The 21,518-nt window shown below is 36.3% G+C and overlaps 1 protein-coding gene across 7 annotated transcripts in view; it reads right to left on the bottom strand.

The window, feature by feature from the left end:
* DCAF17 (DDB1 and CUL4 associated factor 17) overlaps window positions 1–21,518 on the bottom strand; it is a 58,931-nt gene that overhangs the window by 36,308 nt on the left and 1,105 nt on the right. For 6 of the 7 annotated variants that reach the window (XR_008295428.1, XR_008295430.1, XR_008295429.1 and 3 more), the window contains exons 3-9: window positions 19,118–19,208; window positions 14,864–15,000; window positions 13,429–13,507; window positions 12,519–12,608; window positions 10,011–10,115; window positions 9,609–9,714; window positions 1,679–1,821 (exon numbers count right to left, since the gene is read on the bottom strand). Coding sequence is in view for 3 of the 7 variants with exons in the window: in XM_053215269.1 (XP_053071244.1) it covers window positions 1,679–1,821; window positions 9,609–9,714; window positions 10,011–10,115; window positions 12,519–12,608; window positions 13,429–13,507; window positions 14,864–15,000; window positions 19,118–19,208 (751 nt within the window). In the remaining 4 variants the exon portion in view is untranslated. The remainder of the gene's footprint in view (window positions 1–1,678; window positions 1,822–9,608; window positions 9,715–10,010; window positions 10,116–12,518; window positions 12,609–13,428; window positions 13,508–14,863; window positions 15,001–19,117; window positions 19,209–21,518) is intronic. The other variant, XR_008295431.1, reaches the window with a different exon arrangement.

The following is a 21,518-nucleotide window of genomic DNA, read 5'->3' as shown; positions in this document are numbered from 1 at the left end:
CTTCTGCAGCTTTTATTATGTGCTTGAATGCTAGATTTTAAAGCTCAGTTTAATAGAAAGCTATGAAACGTTTTCTGAATTCTTCAGTTTGGCTGCATGTGTTTTTGGGTAATCTACTCTTTTGACTGACAGGTGGGGAAGTAAAGGACATATGCATCCTTAAATTAATGTCCTTACCAGAAAGCTGTCTGGCAAAAGGATTGAAAACTTTCCCTGGGTTTGGCAATTAGTTATGAATATGTTGAAATACAGATTTGACTAGATGTTATAATCAGTTATTACAGGACAGTACTTGATAGATATGCTTGGTATAGATGCTGGAAGCCATTTTGTGTGTGTGTGTGTGTGTGTGTGTGTGTGTGTGTGCGCGCGCATGCACGTGCACACACACACACAATAATATATATTATCTGTTCTTATATAAAAAGAATATCTAGAATTGTACAGGGTTTGACAGGATGGAAAAGTTAAGTGAAAGAGGGCTATGACAGGTCCTGGTGGTTGAAGAATGTTCACTGGCTGAGAGGTGAATAATCAAATCACAGACTTGTCATGACAGCCTCTATCTAGAGAGGCCACTGTAAAAGAGGACGTCATTGGAGCTGCCACATGTGACAGGTAAATGAGAAAATGGAAGGGAACAATGTTCCGACAGAAGGAAACTAGAAGACACTATACATAGTGTTCCCTGGTGGCGACATCAACAGAAATAGATAACTGGACCCAAGACTATGTTGATCTTCAGTGTGGTGTAAGGAGGCCTGTGACTCTAAAAGCCACTGAATCAAACAGTGACTGATTGAGCACGGTGCTGGAAGAGATAGATATGGAATAAGTGGAGTCTGCTTCAGAAAAATTAAGTTCATCTCATATATCAGGAGGTTCCAGAAATAAACTACACTAACTCAGCAATAGAAAACAAAGATGGAACCCCTCTACCCATCATCACTGTGCATTCACTCTTTGGCACTTATCTTAATTACTGTACATTAACAGACTGCATCTTACTTATCTACATGTGTGCTTTAGAGAGCATAAGCAACTTGAAGGAAGGAAGGTGTCCCCAGCCATGCCTGGCCCACATTAGGCACTCTTTAAATTAAATTAAATTAAATTAAATTAAATTAAATTAAATTATAAATCAATGCCTAAATCATTTTCAAAAAGAAAATAAAAATGAATTCAAGGAGTAGAAATTTCTATTGTCTTACCATGTCTTATCATTTCTTCCTATTCTGCCATAAATAAAGTTCTTGAAAATTCAAAGTGTTTCAGTGCTTACATTGTGACCAACAGAGTTCTACCTGGTTCTGCTCTGGAAAGCAAATAGCAGCAAACCACGAAAAAAACAGAACCAACTACACATTCCACCAGCAAGTTCAGAGGCAGTCTGAACATATTGCAACAATAATTCCCACTATGGAGCTTGGGAGATGTGTTGCACGAGATCCCATGAGAAATCTTTGGTCACTAAGTATTTTCAAATGTTAATGTTTTTAAATTCTTGGTAGTATACACAGGCGTTTGTTATATTCTTTGTATCCTTCTGTACCTAACATTGTTTACAAATTGTTAACACAAACAAAAAGTAATTCTTAGGAATTCTTAATACAAAGTAGAAAATAAAGAATTTCTGATATACATTTACTACTAAAAAGTTTGATCACTCATGGTTTACCAAGGAATTATCTTTCAGGGCACAAATATGGAAAACTCCCTTCTGTTTCTTCTTATTAGGTGTGATGATATAGTGCCAAGGATGGCCTCCAATCTGGAAAGCATTCTCCAGGGAGGACACCTCAAAGAGCAGTGGTGGTGAGTCTGTAGAGATGGGCAAAAGGAATTTATTAGTTTCTCTGTTCTGGTAGCCTTGGAACATTCATGATGCATGCATCATCTATGAACTTTCATTAACGAGAAATTACTACATTTAAGAAATAAGATATAATCGGGAAAGAGCTGATTGCTAAGAAAAGAGAAAGCTGGTAGGCAACAAATGTTATGCAAGAAGTCAACTTTATGTTACATGAGCAATCTTAAGATTTCCAGTATATAAGTGATATTAGTCATAATGAATGTAACCACTTAGGACAGGTCCTGTCACAGTGGTAGCTTTATTAAAGGATGGTGACTAATACTAGTATTATCTTTAGATAAGTTAACTAGTTTAGACATCTGTTTCCAGGGCATGTGTGACCTGCAGCTGAGTGGAGACAAAAAAGTGGACTGAAGGTGCTTGTGATAGCAAAAAGTGACAAAGTACACCTAATAAAAACAGCACCATTTACTAGACATCTATGTATACGATTCTGAGTTAAACACAATTTCCAACTCTCATAAAAATCCTACAACATAATTAGGTCTAATAATTTCCTTCAGATGTGAGGAAGAGATCTTCCATATTCCAGACTAACAGGTTATACTTAGCAAATTTTATACGAGCAGTCTTAAGATTTCCAGTACATAAGTGATATTAGTCATAATGAATGTAACCACTTAGGACAGGTCCTGTCACAGTGGTAGCTTTATTAAAGGATGGCGACTAATACTAGTATTATCTTTAGATAAGTTAACTAGTTTAGATAAATCTAGCCATTCACTGTCTTGTAGAGACTAACACCATAAAAGAAATATCTGTTGGTGCTTTTTAGTTAGAATGTCTATTATGAAAAAGATAAGAGGGGTGCCTGGGTGGCTCAGTTGGTTGAGAATCTGACTCTTGATATTAGCTCAGGTCATTAGTTGTCTTTAGGTCAACTAATTTTAAGTAGAGCAAAACATGCACTCTTACACAAGTGTGTAAGTGGAAGGTACTACAGCTTTAGAATATCCCAAACATTCTGTTTCGGCAAGTGGTTACTTGGGACTCTTTCTTTACCCTTTTGCTTTTAGTGTTTAATCTTTGGTTGTGAGGCCAACACTGCCAGTAAAGGGGCTTGCCTTAGGAAGACCCATTCACTCAAGAGCCCTAAGTTACATATATAAGTGTGTGCTTTGGGTTGCCAGGGTGGCTCAGACGCTTAAGCTTCCAACTCTTGATTTTGGCTCAGGTCATGATCTCATCGTTTTGTGAGATCAAGCCCTGTGTTGGGCTCTGAGCTGACAGCAGGGAATCTGCTTGGGATTTTCTTTCTCCTTCCTGCTCTCTGCCCTTCCCTTGCTTGTGTTCTCTTTCTCAAAATAAATAAATAATGTTAAAAAAAAAAAAAAAAAGAAGAGTGTGCTTTATTAGGCCTCTTCATAAGACACTTTACTACTGGGTCCTATATATAGGAGAAAAATAATGAAAAGTGAATTCACAAACTGACAGTGCTGAGGAAGACACAGGTATAAACATATCAAATATATTTAAAGTGCTTTTTTTTAAAAAGCTTTTAGGAAGAAAGTAATATTCTTAATATATAAAGAAGTCTTCTTAACGAGGAAAAAATGAACCCAACAGAAAACTCAGCTAAAAATGTTAAATTATGAAAGAAGTACAAACATCATATGTGATAATACAGTAGCTATGAAATGATGGTGGATGACAAAAAATTATAAAAAGGAAAAAATATAATTGGAGTTTGAATTTGGGGCTAAAATTTTAAGTAGGTATGTTATAGAGAATATAAAATAGGTATTAACACTAGAAGAAAATCAATGCAAAAAGATACACTTAAAAAGAAATACTTTTCTCAGCAGTTGCTAAAGATGGCCCCAGAGTAGCAGTGGGACTCTGCTAATCACAATTCTGATGGGTCCCCAGTAACCTGAAATTTTGATCTCTAATACTATTTTCAACTAGAGTCCTAGAAGTTCTCAGAGAGTAGCTGATTCTATGTCTTGTCATGAGGAAATTTTAAGATCCTTCTGAAGATCCTTCTGAACCATCTAGTTGTTGTGATAAAGGATATTTATAGGATGGCAGGGTAGTATTAAAAGAATAACAGAGTCAGCAAAAGGGGTTCCTACTTGCTAGACTGTGAAAAGAGAGGCATGAAAAAGAAAATAATAATAATGATTACAATGCTTTGAGTCTGTGAAAGGTCAAGCAATACTTCAGAGTTTTAATATAAATTGTACAAAATGTTGTATTGTTTAGAAAAGAATAGCTATAGTAGGATTTTTCTGTAATTTTAAAATATAGGGAATATCAGGGAAATGCAAATCAAAACCTCACACCTGTTAGAATGTCTATTATGAAAAAGATAAGAGGGGTGCCTGGGTGGCTCAGTTGGTTGAGAATCTGACTCTTGATTTTAGCTCAGGTCATGATCCCAGGGTTGTGGGATTGAGCCCTGCATCAGGCTCTGTGCTGAGTGTGGAGCCTGCTTAAGATACTCTCTCTCCCTCTCTCTCTCTCTCCCCCTGCCACCCCTCTCCCCGACTCACACTCTAAAATTAAAAAATAACAAGATAAGAAACAATAGCAGTTGGAGAGGATGTAACGAAAAGGGAACTCTTGTGCATTGTTGCTGGGAATGTAAATTGGTGCAGCCACTAAGGAAAACAGCACGGAGGTTCCTCAGAAAATTAAAAATAGAACTACCATATGATCCAGCAATTCCACTACTGGTTATTTACCCAAAGAAAATAAAATCACTAATTTGAAAAGATATATGCACCCCTATGTTCATTGGGGCATTATTTATAGGAGTTCCTAGAGACAGAAAACAGACTGATGGTTATCATAGGGGAAGGGGGTCAACTATACGGTGAAAGTAGTAACTAGATTTACTGCAGTGGTCACTTTGTAGTGTACACAAAAATTTTTAAATTTTTTTTTTTTTTTTTTTTTTTTTTTTTTTTAGGTGAAAGCAGAGTTTATTGAAGATATAGAGCAAACAGATACAGATGGACTGTCCAGGAGACTGAGAGAGGAAAGAAGCACGAGTCTCATCACTGCTTGGGGTCTGGGTTTTTTTATTGAGGATGGCAGTCTCGTGTCCGTGTCCTCTCAGGCATCCAAGAAATGGTTAGAACAAAGATGAGGGCTCAGGTTCTCTTCCTAGGAGCCAGGGGGTCTTGGTGTGGAGACGTCTAGCTCTCGTGGCCTGCAATGCACATATGATAGTTTCGTCCAGTCATTCTCACTTGGGCCTTCCTTAGATGTCATTTATTCTAGAGCGTCATCAACTCCTCGTCCCTTACAAGAAGGGCTTAGGCTGTTTTCATTATAAGGCATGTGTGAAGTGGGGTAGAGATGCAGGTCCTAGCAGGAAGAGAAGCCAGAAAAGAAGCAAAGGGGAAAAAACCCAGCTTTTTCTCTCATGGCGTCCCCTTCAGTTTCCCTGTCTCATTCCCTGCTATGGGATTTTTATCGTCCTTATTCTTAAAGGGTGTTGAAGGGTGAAGGTCTCATCTCCTGTAGCTTCTTCAGGCTGAAAGGGATTGCAGGTCCTACCTAATGGGAGGCATAAAATTCCTGAGCTATCTCACTAAAGGAAGGGCTCCTAGTTGCAGATATTTTTGAGTTGGAGGCATGCGTGAGGTCTCATCATAAGAATAGGATGTTTCCTACAGTCATCATTGAGATAATTTGTCTGACATCTTTATGCAGAGCATGTAGCAACAATAGTCCCCATAATAAAAAAGACCAGCATACTTACTATCATAGCTAGTAGAAGAAGTGTTTTCCACCAAGACTATCCATGTCCGCTAAACCAGGAAGAAACCCACTCACTCAGAGAATGAGAAGAGTCAGACATTGCTTTAATTTGTGTGTGCATGTCTGCTAAAACTTTTGATAGAGATTAGAGTCATCTGGGATATATACATAACATTTAGTCTCAATATTAGCCTAAGTGTCTTCTTGAGCTGTAGTCAGGATATCAAGGCTTTGGAGGGCCACCTTTTGAATTTGTGGGTGACAGCATGTTGGGTTTGGCTAAAGGTGGCTACCATATGCTTGACTACAGTCTCTATTTGTAATTTTACAGGTATAGAGGTGGCTCCCGGGACAAATACGGCTAAGGAACAAAACCATCAAGAATTCCTCTTTGCCTGACGTCTGGCCTTAATAATATTCTAACTATGAGGAATCACTGGCACGTACACCTGACACTAATCTAATGCTATACATCAACTTTATCTCAATAAAATATAGGTAGCTAATCTTATATATTTCTTCTGTTAAATAAATGTTTGCTTTAACATTTACATGTTAAATGAAAATACAAGGTACGGAACAGAGTATACAATATACTACATTTGGTGTAAGAAAGAAGGTAGCATTTATTTATTTAAAAAAAATTTTTTTAACGTTTATTTATTTTTGAGACAGAGACAGAGCATGAACGGGGGAGCGGCAGAGAGAGGGAGACACAGAATCGGAAGCAGCCTCCAGGCTCCGAGCCGTCAGCCCAGAGCCCGACGCGGGGCTCGAACTCACAGACCGCAAGATTGTGACCTGAGCTGAAGGTGGACGCTTAACCGACTGAGCCACCCAGGCGCCCCAAGAAGGTAACATTTAAAGAATACATATGCATGTTTGCTTATTTAAAAAAAATTTTTTTTTTTTTACATTTATTTATTTTTGAGAGACAGAGCACAAGCGGGGGAGGGGCGGAGGGAGAGGGGGACACAGAGTCCCAAGCAGGCTCCAGGCTCCGAGCTGTCAGCACAGAGACTGACACGGGGCTCGAACCCACAAACCATGAGATCACGACCTGAGCTGAAGTCGGATGCTTACCTGACTGAGCCACCCAGGCGCCCCTGCATGTTTGCTTATTTTTATGAAAAGAAACAACAGAGGGATAACCTAGAAACTAAAAACAATGATTACTTATAGGGGCAGGGTGGAATTGGGGGAGGGAAGTAACAGAATGGAAGGACTTTTATGGGTGGCAGCAAAGTTTCTCAGACTATATCTTTTTATATAGTTTTGACCATTAAAACATACACATTTTACAACTTCAAGAATAAAGTCAAAAGGGAAAAAATAAACCTAAAATTGAAAAACTAAAACAAATGAACCTAATTACATAAAATTGGTAACCTAATGACACAGAAAAATAATTTCAAGCAATCTTTGAACACATTACTCTGATAGTACACTTATTGGGCTGTACACTAAGGACAAAAGGACCTGCAGAGAAATCTTAACCTTCACACTGTACTTTAGTTTTCAGTAGTAGCATTGATATGGCAATTTTAAGATTATCACATATATATTAAAGGATAAAGTTTCCCTAGGAATCAAGAAGTTCAGTGGGAGCCAAAAGAAATACAAATATAAAATCAAAGAAGAATTGGGGCTCCTAGGTGGCTCAGTCGGTTAAGGGTCCAACTTCGGCTCAGGTCATGATCTCACAGCTCATGAGTTCGAGCCCCGCACTGGGTTCTGTGGTGACAGCTCAGAGCCTGGAGCCTTCTTCAGATTCTGTGTCTCCCCCTCTCTCTGTCCCTCCTCCGCGTGCATTCTGTGTCTGTCTGTCTTTCTCTCCCTCTCTCAAAAAAAAAAAAAAAAAAAAAAGTTAAAAAAAATCGAAGAACAATTAAATTTAGAAATACGAGAATGAACTAAAAGGTTTTTGTTTTAATATATTTCCCAGCTCTGTTCACCAAAAATAAAGACACCCAGCTGCATTGAGCACAACTAGATCTTGGTCTATGTTTTGGGTTGAAATGTGCCCCTCAAAAAGATATGTCGAACCCCTAACCCCTGGTATTGGTGAATATGACTTTATTTGGAAACAGGGTCTTTGCAGAGATCATGCTGGATAAGGGTGGGTCCTAAAACCCATGACTGGTGTTCTTATACGGAGAGAGAGAGATTTGAAGACAACAGAGTGAAGAAGGCCCATGTGAAGACAGGCAGAGAGGGCAGCAATGCTGCCACAAACCAAGAAATGCCAAGGATTGTCAGCAACAACTAGAAGCCAGAAGAAGCAAGGAAGGATTCTTTCCTAGAGCCTTCAGAGGACCTGAGGTGGTCTCTGTCAATGCTTTAATTTCAGACTTCTAGCCTCCAAAACTGTAAGAGATTAAATTTCTGTTGCTTAAAGCTATCAGTTTGTGGTGTTACAGCAGTCCTAGGACACTAACACAGTCAATGAGGGTGTTCTCTCCTTGTCACATCGAGGACAAGGAAAGTAAAAGGTAAACCTAGGATACATTATTGTTCCAGAAGAGCAAGGGAATTCCCCAAGACTCTTGGGGTATGTCAAAATGGAGTTCTCACTGGCCAAATTTGGGGCAATTTGAACATCATGAAGAATAATGACTGTAACTATATAATTTTGGATAGATGAAAATCCATGAGTCCACTGTGATTATATATGTGTGCTGACCTCTAAAATATTTTGCCACCTTGGACGTGACTATTAACACCAAATCCTTGCTTGAATACTGATACTTAAAGAGAAAGAGTAAGTATTTACCTTGACTTTTTAGGAGGAATTACAGTTCATCCCTAGGTGATGAGTGGAAGTTTTTATTTACAGAAAAATGTCAGTTATTAAAGGTAGAAGGAATGACAGAATCTTTTCAAATGGCCATTCTGCCACCCACAATGACATAATTGATTCAGGCATTACTAGTTATCTGTAATCACAGAAAATTAAAAACAACCTAAATGTCCAAAGCAGTGAACTGGCTCAACAAATTCAAAGTTCATCCATAGAATGATACACAGGTCAAGTTCTTAAAACTTCAAGGATCTGTGTGTGTGGGTATACATGCATACACATGGAACCACATTTTGGTGAAGGTAATGTAGGCACCACATTCAAAAAGTATCTCAAGATACATAATGAAAAATAAGTCTTCCTTTCATCTGTATCCCTCAGAGGAAACTACTGTTTATCAGGTTTTTGTGTGTCCTTCCATATATTCCAAGCAAATCTAAAAAGTATATGCTCATGTGTACATTTTAAACATGTGAATACAAATTCTTTATACAAATGAAGCTTTTTATGTACAGTTTTACACTCCTTTTTATCATTTATTAATATATATATTGGGAATTGCTCTGCAACAATACAAAAAAATTCTTTCTTTGTAACACTTAAATTTATGATACGGCCAAACAATGAAATAATATTAGTGTCACCTATCAATTATACATTGTTTCTAACCACTTGCTATTAGAAATAATGTTACACTCGTACATTTGTCATTTTTGTACACATATGAATGTATCTGGTATAAATTCCTAGACATGGAATTGTTCAAGGAGTATATATATTTAAAACTTTGCTGCATATTGACAAACTATCCTCCACAAATGACTCCAACAATAAATGACTATAGTTTTATATAGTTTTATATTCTTATATACTTCTATACTATACTTTTAACAACCCCATTAGTAACTTCTTGATAGCTGAAAACCTGAAAATATGTATCTTAGGATAATTTTAATTTACATTTCTCTTCTCAGTGATGTTGGGCTTTGCCTTCTGCTAGTTAAATGCCAAGCAAGACTCAGTATCACTAGGTGTTCAGTTCAATGAATAACTGATAGATGTTGTCAATACCTATTCAGTAGCAAGGAATAAGCTATATAGAAGTAAAATGAATTGAGTTTATAGTTAAATTATGAGAAAACACTGGAGGATCACAATAAATAACTATTTATATGACCACTTATTTTTTAAGGTGAAAAAAATGCTACATAGTAGCCATACCTGTGATTTTAATATTACAAGGAATGCCAAAAGGAGCCTCTCCTACAGTTCCAGCAGTCCCACCCCATCTGCATGCACACCCTAAGTCAAGTTTCTGTTGCATGAACTAAAAACAAAACAAAACAAACAAAAACGGTGGCTTTAGCACCCACTTATTTGCTGTCTGGAGAGAGAAAAAATTAAATTCACATGTATCTGACAGAGAAATGTCTTTATTTAAAGGGCCTTTCTATTTATCCTCCCACCCTCTTTTAAAGGTTACTTTGTCTTTCTGCATTTGCACAGTTTTGTACAGTTGAAATCTACACAAGTGCCTTACTCTAAAGCATCTCATTAAAAAAAAATCATACCTCAGTCCAAAATTCAAGTTATTATAATATGGCAAATTTCAGGCTTCTGTACCTGTTCAATGATGGCTTGGAAGCTATAGAGTCTGACCAGTCCTGAGCTGTACATCACAATCAGTATCCCATGAGACAAGGTAGCATCTGTAACGTTCCCGAAAATCTGAGGGGAAAGGTAGATATCACCTGAGAAAAGACCAGAAGGCCAATCCTCTTGAGTGTTCACAGTGGTTTGTGCTTTGCTTAATATTCAGGTCACCACGACATCACTGCCGCCTAGTAGTATAACTTAATTATAATTTAGAGACCTGAACTTAAGGTGTCATTAGGGTGGTAGGCCACTGGAGTCTCAAACTGGAACACTAATGGCAGTGTAGCATATAACCTTCAAAATGATTCAGCAGCATTAATTTGCCTCATCCATTTGCTTTACAGTTTTGCCAATATCTTTTAATAGCAAATCCTATTCTGGGGCGCCTGGGTGGCTCAGTTGGTTGAGCAACCGACTTCAGCTCAGGTCATGATGTCACAGTCCATGAGTTCGAGCCCCGCATCAGGCTCTGTGCTGACAGCTCGGAGCCTGGAGCCTGCTTTGGATTCTGTGTCTCCCTCTCTCTCTGCCCCTCCCCCACTCATGCTCTGTCTCTCTCTCTCTCTCTCTCTGTCAAAAATAAATAAACATTAAAAAAAAAATTTAAAAACCCAACAAATCCTATTCTTCATGGACGTAGGCATACACTGAGACCATCTAATTCTACCATACAGGATATGCATAGTAAATATAGAGACCTATTCTTCATGCTAAAATGTTACTTATAAAGAGACAGTTTTTAGCTAGAAGGGAAAAGATTGGCTCTGAGAAAGTACTTCTAATGAGAAACAGCCAATTCCAGAATTTTATTATTACTTTGTTCTTTAAATATCTAACACAGCTAGGTGTTTTAGTCATATAAAACCCAAACATGTTAAAGACCAAGCCAACACCTATAGAGACATTTAGACCGGCTAACCTTGAGTAAAGCTTTGGTTCTTTGTTCCCTTTCTGTTTTTGTTCTATGCAACGGATCCTGTCATAATCCTCTACAGAGCTCTGACAAAGAACTTGATTCTGTGCCTATTTTAATATTTACAAAAGCCAACATAGACAAATTTTCATAGCAATGAAAGAACAAGTAGAAATTAAGTGAAAATCTGTTTCTGTTTCTAATTACTTAGTGAAAATTTACTACCCCAATAAATAGCTTAAAGTACATTCTAAGCCAGCCCATGGGTAGTCTTTTATACATGGTAAGTGAAAGATACGCTTCAATTCCAACTAACCCTAATCAAAACCAAATCCCTCCAATGATTATTGTAGGCATGTAAAAATAGATAGAAACAATTTATGACTTAGCTAAGTGTTCATTCCTGTTTTGGACTGTAATAAGCATACACAATTACTTAATCCACGAGCACAAAGAAAACAATTAAATTCGTAAGTTATGTTTTTTGTCATCTCTTAGAAGGATAATTATGCTTTCTTTGCTTTGATCTTGACTAGCTCATAATTTTTTATTGGCGGATCCTGGTTTCCCACTTTGAAAAAGAAGACTTGTGTAATTCAAACATATTTTCAAATAATGAGTGCTATAATAAAGTAGCCACTCTATTTTAAAATTTGGTTCATACTTTGGAGTCAACTCTAGTTTCTAATTCCAGTTTCTGCATTCACTTAGGATTTGGTTAATTTCCTAGTGGAATACATCATACATTACAAAGTTGTAAACTACTCAAAGTGCCTGGCACAAAGCCAAGAATGAACAAGTAATTGATACTATTCATTTGCCTTTATGTAGTTTAGTATACTATGCTTTTACAAAAATTTTTTAACACATTCATCTTATTTGCTAATGACTATTAGCGGACTCTGAAGATCTGCTTCAGTAATACTTAATTAAAGACTAGTAGAATAGACCAATAAATAACTATCCCCCCAGACTAAGTAACAATTTTTAAATGGAAAGTAGAAGGCTATTGATTCTTTTACTCAAAGGAAGTATGTCCTTTCTTTCCTCCCATATCATGGCCTATAAATCAAGAACAATGACAAGAATAAAACCTAAAACTGAATGAGCTGGAAAACTCACATATTTAATTATAAGGCTGTTTCTGCATCATAAAACAAGTTTTAGATCTATACCTTGCAATTAAAATGAGGCTTTTTGTTTAGCTTTTCACCTTCCTAATGGTTATTTTAAATGAGCTTTGGAATATCCCTCTGCAAAAAACCACCTTCCTCATCTCATAATTTTGTAAAGTAGTGGTTTGTTAATGACACCAAACGTAATTCAACACTATGCACTTGAATGGCATAAAAACATGTAGAAAGAGGAAGGAATGATTAGACTTTCTTCCTAAATGAAACATTCTCATGTGTTTTGATATGAAACAAGCTAGATCAGAAAGCTTTTTACAATTAGGGGAACACTTGCAATCAAATGACTTAATAAAACAAATAATTAACCAATGGCATCCGATCTTTTATAAAAAAGTTGATATTGCAATTAAATTAGAAGTAAGTTCTTACCTTCTTGCTGATCTCCAGAATCCCTATGAGTGAAAAAGGTAAAACATGGAACACTGCAAGGTACAGCAAAATAGGCTGTTGAATGCCTGCCTACAAGGAAAGATTAAATTATAGGCAGCTCTCAAAAGAATTTCAGAAACAGTTTTCATGAGTTGAAAACATCCATCTATCCTAGCATACAGTTATGTGGATGTTTTCAACTCATGAAAACCTCCGTCTACATTGCAAAGTTACTTAAACAGGAAGGCATATGTGTTCAAAATAAGTCCATTAAACCTTCGGCCCTTCAACACACATGCACATACACACAAAAATCTATAAAAGTAAACCTAACAGTAAACATTTCTTAACAATGAAACATATTTTACATACTGTACAAAAACATTTTATCTACTGCATAACAAAATACACTTTCCATATTACAATTACAGCATAAATATATTTATAATATCTACCATATACCATATAATTAAATTGTTATTATTATACATATATTATGGTATATTAATATAGTATAAGTTATATTGTAAGTTAGAGTTCTAATAATAAAGACCTTAATCAAAAGACACATAGTTATGGTCGTATCACCTGAAAGAAGCATTACACTGACATGTCTACGTGAGATGAGAAGAAATTATCAACAGTTAAAGCTTGAATGATTTGTCTGTTTGGAAAAGATAGCTCCCTTACTTTGAAAAACAGGTTCAATTTCTTTCCACTATGGAATGTAAAATAATCTGTTGTACTTCTCCAGAGTGGCTTAAAGGGTATTTCTTAAGCTCGTGGTAAACAACTTTTATACCATTTTTCAGAAATCAAAGATCATTAGTTCTTTCACAACAAATTTGCAGACAATTTCTTCATTTCATTAATGCTTAAGATTTATTTATTGATACTTAAAGATGTCTACCTGCCGGGCCAATGCTGAACATTTGTTTTGAGCTGACTTGACTGCAATGACTTCTTGAGGAGTGTCCCAGCTCAAATATCTTATAAAAGAATGAGGAGAAGGTTATTCATTGGGGTCAGTTTCCTTATAATCAAAATATAATAGTATTTTCTTAAGTTATTTCTTAAGTAGTTCTTAAGTTATTTAAATTATAAAACAAAGTAATTTATTTTAAAACAAAAACAACTTAAAATTTCCCTCTAGATCCTTATGCAATAACTCCTATTTAAAAAAAATATATATATATATATATTTAACTTTAATCGTTCTAGAGTGTCAGTGAATAAACTCTGTGTTTGATCAAACAGTATTCAAAACTTAGAAAACAAAAAACTATTCCTGCTTTAAAATGGAAGTTACGAAAAGCATTAAAAATGTTACTTTCACATTCTGCATGCATTATTCACTCCAAATATATATATATACACACATATATATATATAAACACACACACACATACCTATATAGGTGTGTGTGTGTGTGTGTGTGTGTGTATATATATATATATATATATATATATGAAATTTAAAAACTACTAGTTAAAATAACAGTTTTTAGGGACATCTGGCTGGCTCAGTCAGAAGAGCATGTGACTTGATCTCAGGGTTGTGAGCTTAAGCCCCACATTGGATGTAGAGATTGCTTAAAAACAAACAACAACAAAAATACTTCTTAGATTGTACTAGGCAGATATTTAACTGAAACAGACTAACCTTCAGGAAAATCAACCATGAAGTACAACCTACATATAAAATACTATTTGCAGAAGGGAAATTAGGAACACCTGGGTGACTCAGTGGGTTAAGTGTCTGCTCAGGTCATGATCTCACAGTTCATGAGTTTGAGTCCTGCGTCAGGCGCTGGGCTGACAGTTCAGAGACTGGAGCCTGCTTCATTGGGATTCTGTGTCTCCCTCTCTTTCTGCCCCTCCCCTGGTTGCGCTCTATCTCTGTCTCTGTCTCTCTCTCAAAAACAAACACTTAAAGTTTAAAAAAGATGGGAAATGAAAACGGGAGAGGGGTGGTACCTGGCTGGTTCAATTGGTAGAGCATGTGACTCTTGATCTCAGGGTTGTGAGTTCAAGCCCCACGTTGGGCATGGAGCCTACTTAAAAAAAAAGGGTGGGGGTGATATCTGCCAACTATTACAGGTTAGTTACTTAAGAGTGATACAACAATAAATGATCAAAGGTCTGTTATCCTCAGACCTTCAAAGGTACTCATGAGGAAAGAAAAATAGAATAGGTTTATAAATTGAGATCCAGGTATACCATGGTAAACTAAAAAAAAAAGCTTGAAATTTCCTGGGCCACAAGTCTCAAATTTATTTCATAGGTTTATATTTACATATGTATATATATAAATAAGCTCTTCAGTAATAAAGCCACATTTAATACCTGAATTTGCAATATGAAGCAAGATATATTTTCTCAAGGACTTTTCCAGTAGTTGCTGATATGCGAAATAGCCAATTATGTGCAGTCAGTGCTATGAGTGAGGATTTATAATCTGATGGATTGGGAAGTATTTCCCCCTAAAAAAATAAATAAATAAAAATCAAGGTGTAAAAATGAAACTGGCTGGTCATGAACAATCTGCAGTAATCTATGTCCAAAGAAAATAGCTAAAACCTTAAACAAACAGCTATGTAAAACCAAAGAGGAAATATTAAATGTACAAATAGAGAATTAAGACAAGGAAAGAAAAGACTGTAGGTTATTATTTTCAATATTAACGTATTGAGTTTATTCACATAAAGTTCTTAGACAGTACCTGAAATAATTTATTATTTATTGTTATTTATCATTAAGTAATTCAACAAGTGTAAGCCAATCATCATCATAACAACAATAGGAGTATTACTAACAATGCTGTTGTGATAACAATGATAACAACAATAACAGTTCTTAAAACCATAAGAATTAATAGTCTTCTGCTAAAGGGGCAGCTGGGTGGCTCAGTCAGTTAAGCATCTGACTTAGACTCAGGTCATGACCTCCTGGCTCATGAGTTCGAGCCCTGCTGACAGCTTAGAGCCTGCAGCCTGTTTCAGATGCTGTGTCTCCATCTCTCTGCCCTTTCCCTGCTTGTGCTCTGTCTCTCTCTCTCAAAAATAAACATTTAAAAAAATTTAAAAAACAATAAAAAGAGTCATCTGCTAGAATAGATGTTTCTTTGTTCTAAGACTTGTCTTTTTGACAGAAGTCAAAATGGCAAGAGGGCAAATTGTTCCATGATTCACTGCAGCTCTACTCTTAACCCAAATGAAAAGCTAGAATGCAGAATCAAGGCAGCCAAAGAAAAACAGAAGATGGACCTGGTTTTAAAGATATCCTCTGTTGGTGGCTCGGTTGGTTAAGTGTCTGACTCTTGATTTTGGCTCAGGTCATCTCATAGTTCATGAGACTGAACCCCATGTCAGGCTCTGCACTGACAGCGTGGAGACTGTTTGAGATTCTCTCTCTCCCTCTCTCTCTGCCCCTTCTGTGCTCTCTCTCTCTAAAATAAATAAAATAAACTTTTTAAAAAAAAAGGCCCTCTGTTGTTAGTGCATTACCCCCCAAAAAGGGAGGTAATGGCTATTTGGGCATACCTGCCACTGATCAGCTGCCACAAGGTGGAAGTCTAAGGCAGGAAAAGAAAGAGAAGCAAAGAGTTCTACTTTAATTTGTAAAATAAAAAGGAAGTTCTTGGGGGGGCGCCTGGGTGGCTCAGTCAGTTAGGCTTCCTAAGCTTCCCACTTCAGCTCAGGTCATGATCTCAGGGTTTGTGGGTCTGAGCCCCACGTCAGGCTCTCTGCTATTAGCACAGAGCCCACTTCAGATCCCCTGAATCCCTCTCTCTTTGCCCCTTTCCGGCTTGCACTCTCTCTCTCCCGCTCTCAAAAATGAATAAACATTAAAAAGAAAAAGGAAATTCTACGACAAAAGTTAAGAATAGGGAAGTTAAAATTAATCTACTATTTGCGTTGGCTAAAAAGTGAATAGAAAAGAATAAAAGCATAGGTATTTTATATATGGTTTTAAAGATTTGTCTTTCCTTTCAGTTTTTGTGTTTGTTTCTTGGTTGTGTATGTGTGTTTAAGTTTAACTACTGAAAGTCTTACACTAAAATCACATATAATGATGTAAACATTTTTAGTCTGTGGTGTCTTACATAAGTATCACCTCCTGGAGATTTTTTTTAATGTTTATTTATTTTGAGAGAGAGAGAGAGAGAGAGAGAGAGAGAGAGAGAGAAGAGTGTGTGTGTGTGTGTGTGTGTGTGTGTACACAAGAGAGGCAGAGAGAGAGAATTCCAAGCGGGCTCTGCACTAACAGTGCAGGGCTTGATCTCACAAACTGTGACATGACCTGAGCTAAAATCAAGAGTTGGATGCTCAACTGACTGAGCTACCCAGGCACCACTCACTTCCTGGAGATTAAAAAAAAAAAAAAAAGAATTGGAAGTAGCATATATAATAGGTTTGAGGTATTTTCCTCAACCAAAAGTTGCATTTCACACATTGTCTCAGAAAAGGGTGCTAATTTATTATTTTTTAATTAAAAAAAATTTTTTTAAATATTATTTTTGAGAGAGAGAGAGAATGCAAGCAGGGTAGGAGCATAGAGAGAGGGAGGCATAGAATCCGAAGCAGGCTCTAGGCTCTGAGCTGTCAGCACAGAGCCCAATGCGAGGCTCAAATCCACCAATGGGGAGATCATGACCTGAGCCCAAGTCAGATGCTTAACTGACTGAGCCACCCAGGTGCCCCTAAAAGGGTGCTAATTTAAATGTAGTTTCACATCAATATGTTAACAACAATAAATGATAACCTTCTTAGTTTTTCTTAATGGAAAATCTTGCTTAACTTCAAATGAGAAGAAAATGTTTAAAGAGAAGTGAGAATAGGAATTAGATTACTAGAAACTCTATTTTTTCAAGGATTGCTCTAAATTTTTTGTGTTTTTATACTGTGTCTTCAAAACTTTTCTCAATTAAGAAATCTGTCATCCTTGGGGTGCGTGGGTGGCTCAGTTGTTTGAGTGACACACTCTTGATTTCAGCTCAGGTCATGCTCTCAAGGGTTAAGTGAGATTGAGCCTCACGTGGGGCTCTGCACTGACAGTGAGGAGCCTGCTGGGGAATTTCTCTCTCCCTGTCTCCCTGCCCCCTTGCCTGCTGTCTCTTTAAAAAATAAATCAATAAACATAAAAAAAAAAAAAAAAAATCTGTCACCTTCCTCCCCCAACCAATGAAAACAGATTAAAAGGCTTTAGATATTGGGGGCACAACAGTTATTTTCAGCTTTCAGTAAGAAATTGGGGAAGAAAACAGATTTAAAACTTTCTGATTTTAAAAAACATGTCTCTTTTTAAAAAGAATAAGTGTAGGGGCACCTGGGTGGCTCAGTCGGGTAAGCGTCCGACTTCAGCTCAGGTCATGATCTCACGGTCCGTGAGTTCGAGCCCCGCATCGGGCTCTGTGCTGACAGCCCAGAGCCTGGAGCCTGTTTCAGATTCTGTGTCTCCCTCTCTTTCTGACCCTTCCCCATTCATGCTCTGTCTCTCTCTGTCTCAAAAATAAATAAACGTTAAAAAAAAAATTAAAAAGACTAAGTGTCTAAGGGAAAAGAAAGCAGCAGCTCTGGAAAACTACAATTTTATGTAAAAACAGTAGTCTTTGACAAAAGAGAGAATTTTAAGAGTAAATTCAAAGGATAGCTACTTTTCTTTTAAACATTATTTTTGGTCACATATTTTAAGCTCCATTTTTCCTAAAAAACAACCAGCCAGATTCAAAAACCTGATTAATTTGCTACAGTATGCCATAAGTACAGTTCTTAAAACACTGATCCCATGAAAAACTAATATGTAGAAATATACCTCAAAAAAGGAAGTCCTATAATCAAGAGTTTCAGAAAATGGTTTGATAATCACTGTGAATATTAGTATTATCGTAAGTATTATTAAAGGCTCTGAGAAGTAATTCTATAAATAAACTTGTTTAGCCTTTTAAACTCAGAATATTCCAAACTTATTTTGTGTACAAGTCAATTCTCTCAACTCCTCTAGCAAGTAGAAGATGCTATTTATGAAAACACGGTTCTGAAAAATACACATCAGGGCAATGTTAGTCTGTCTGATGGAGTGAGCTTATCTTATTATTTTATTTTATTTTGTATTACTTTTATTATTTTATTTTTTATTTTTGACTTAGTATTTTCCTAACAAGATTCACGGAGGAAACTTATAAGTCTACTTTCACAGAGCCACGTGACATAACTGCTGTCCTAAATAAATATCTTATTTTGATAGAATGATCTCTTAAATCAGTAGAATGATCTCTTAAACACTGAGGATAACTCTAAACTAGCTTATATTGCTTGCAAAACTTTTAATCAGTTCATAACTTTTTTCTAGTTTTTAAGATTTACAAATAGCATCAAAATTTTAAAACACATTCATAATATTAATATATAATTTTTTAAGATACAAGTTATTTCCTGAGGGAAAACAAGCAAAGGATACACTCTCTCTTCTTGACTCCTTTCAAGATTCAGGAATCACTATGATATTAAAGCTTTATTCCTTTATACTACATATCAACAATGATCAGTTCTTTTAAGCAAAAAATGCATTAGAAACAAATACTCTAAAAATAAATCTTACCACTGGGCATTCCCATAATAAAGCATCCTCTATTTTTTCTGATTTGGAACATTTTGGCATTTCATAAAGTTTTCTTGGCTCTGATGCAACACTGGGAAAAAAGAAAAATGAATGATTATTCTTCTTATTCATTGAGACAGTGTTGGCTCAGCTTTGAGTGATCTATTCTATTTAGAGATTTGGAATACCAAGATACAACTTGCTACTTTGTCTTCCTTTTCTTAACTAAATGTTAACATTTGTTTCCTGATCACATAATTCAAAAGGAAATTCACTGGAAAAAAATCTGAAAAATACAGTAACATAGATTAGAATACTATAAAATTATAAAAATAACCATTATTAACATTTTGGTTCATTTTCTTCTGGTTTTTCTTTATATACATATACTTATCTGCAGATTATTTTCCAAAGTTGGATCATATTGATTTCTTTCTTTAACCCTGAATGATTACGGTGAATATCTCTGCTGAATTCCATGGCATTCATAAACTGTTATTCCAATATTGTAAAATGAAAATTAGATAAAAAGAGTCCTTTTATTTTAGAATGAAAATTAATAGGTTAAAAAAAGAAATACCTTTAAGGTGTTGTTGTTTTTTTTTAATTCCCAAACTGCCTTTCAGAAAAATTGAACAAGTTTATACTTCTGCCAGTATTGAAACTACAATTTTTAGGTGAAAAATAGTCCCTTATTTTTAATTTATACTTCTCTGATTATTACTGAGATATGATCATAGATATTTTCCTTTTTTTTAACTGATGTACTTTAAAAATAAGCTACTATTTAAAAAAAATATTTTTACTGCTTGTATTTGAGAGAGAGAGAGACAGAGTGTGAGCAGGGGAGGGGCAGAGAGAGGGGGAGACACAGAATCTGAAGCAGGCTTCAAGCTCTGAGCTGTCAGCACAGAGCCTGATACGGGGCTTGAACCCAGGAATGCGAGATCATGACCTGAGCTGGAGTCTGATGCTCAGCCAACTGACCCACCAGGCACCCTGAAATGTATATATTAACAAAGGGAGAAGCTTCTAGGTTGGTGAACACATGGACATTCAGGGAGAGTAGTGTGCTCAAAGAGCATGGATATTCCATGCCCTTTCGCATGTAACTTGCCTATGCAACTCTTCCATCTGGCTGTTCTTGAATTATATCTTTTATTATCAACTGGTAATCTACTAAGAAACCAATCACAAAAGACACATACTATGTGATTCAATTTATATGCAATGTCCAGAACAGATGAATCTATAGAGACAGAAAACAGACTAGCACTTGCTTAGGGCTGAGGATGATGTGGGTATTGGGGCAATCGCTAAAGGCAATAAACTTTCTTTTTGAGGTGATGAAAATGTTCTAAAGTCAACTGTAGTGTTGGCTGCCTATATGAACCACAAGGGTTCACCAAAATTCCTATCATTGAATGAACACTCAATGAACTAAATATCATCAAATTGTATACTTTAAATTGGCAAATTGTATAGTATGTGAATTATATCTTTTAAAAAATGTTTATTTATTTATTTTTGAGAGAGAGAGAGGCAAAGAGAGAGGGAGACAGAATCACAAGCAGTCTCCGCACTGTCAGTGCAGAGCCTGACATGGGGCTCGAATCTAGGAACTGAGAGATCTGACCTGAGCCAAAATCAAGAGTCAGGTGCTTAACCGACTGAGTCACCTAGGCACCAGTGTGTGAATTATATCTTAATCAAGCTGTTAAGAGAAAGAAAATGTCTAATATTTTTTATAGAAGCAAAGCATGGTGTTTAGAATATGCTTTAAAATACTTCGTAAAAAGATAAAGGAAAAGTGAGCAATGGCATAGATAAGCAAATGCAGCAAAATTTGGATCATCTTTGAATTTAGGTAATTAGTACATGGGCGTTCACTACACTATTTTCTCTGAAGCATGTTGGAAAATTTTCTCTTAAAGAAAGGCAAGTGCTTCCAAAACAAAACATAGAACTTCTTCCCAGGGCACGTAGGTGGCTCAGTCAGTTAAGCGTCCAGCTTCAGCTCAGGTTATGATCTCAAGGGTTGAGAGTTCGAGCCCTGCTTGGGGCTCTGTTGCGCCAGCTCAGAGCCTGGAGCCTGCTTCAGATTCAGTCTCAGTCTCTCTCTCTCTGCCCCTCCCCACTAGCATACTGTCCTTCTATCTCTCTCAAATATAAACATTAAAAAAATTTTTTTTATTTAAAGAAATTTTTCTCTAAAGCAGCATATAATTATTCGATACCTGACTTCCTTGACTCTGCTGTCTTCTAAGCAGAATAAAACACTACACCATACTCTGAGTAACCTATCATTTTGCCTGCACTATAAAGTAAATTCATTTTAAATTGGTACTTGCAAAGACGAAACCTCTAACTTTGGGTTTAAGAAGATTTTAAAATTATACCC

This window comes from Acinonyx jubatus, chromosome C1 (genome assembly GCF_027475565.1).
Source record: "Acinonyx jubatus isolate Ajub_Pintada_27869175 chromosome C1, VMU_Ajub_asm_v1.0, whole genome shotgun sequence".
Classification (NCBI taxonomy): domain Eukaryota; kingdom Metazoa; phylum Chordata; class Mammalia; order Carnivora; family Felidae; genus Acinonyx; species Acinonyx jubatus.
This window is presented reverse-complemented; position numbering and strand designations above follow the sequence as displayed.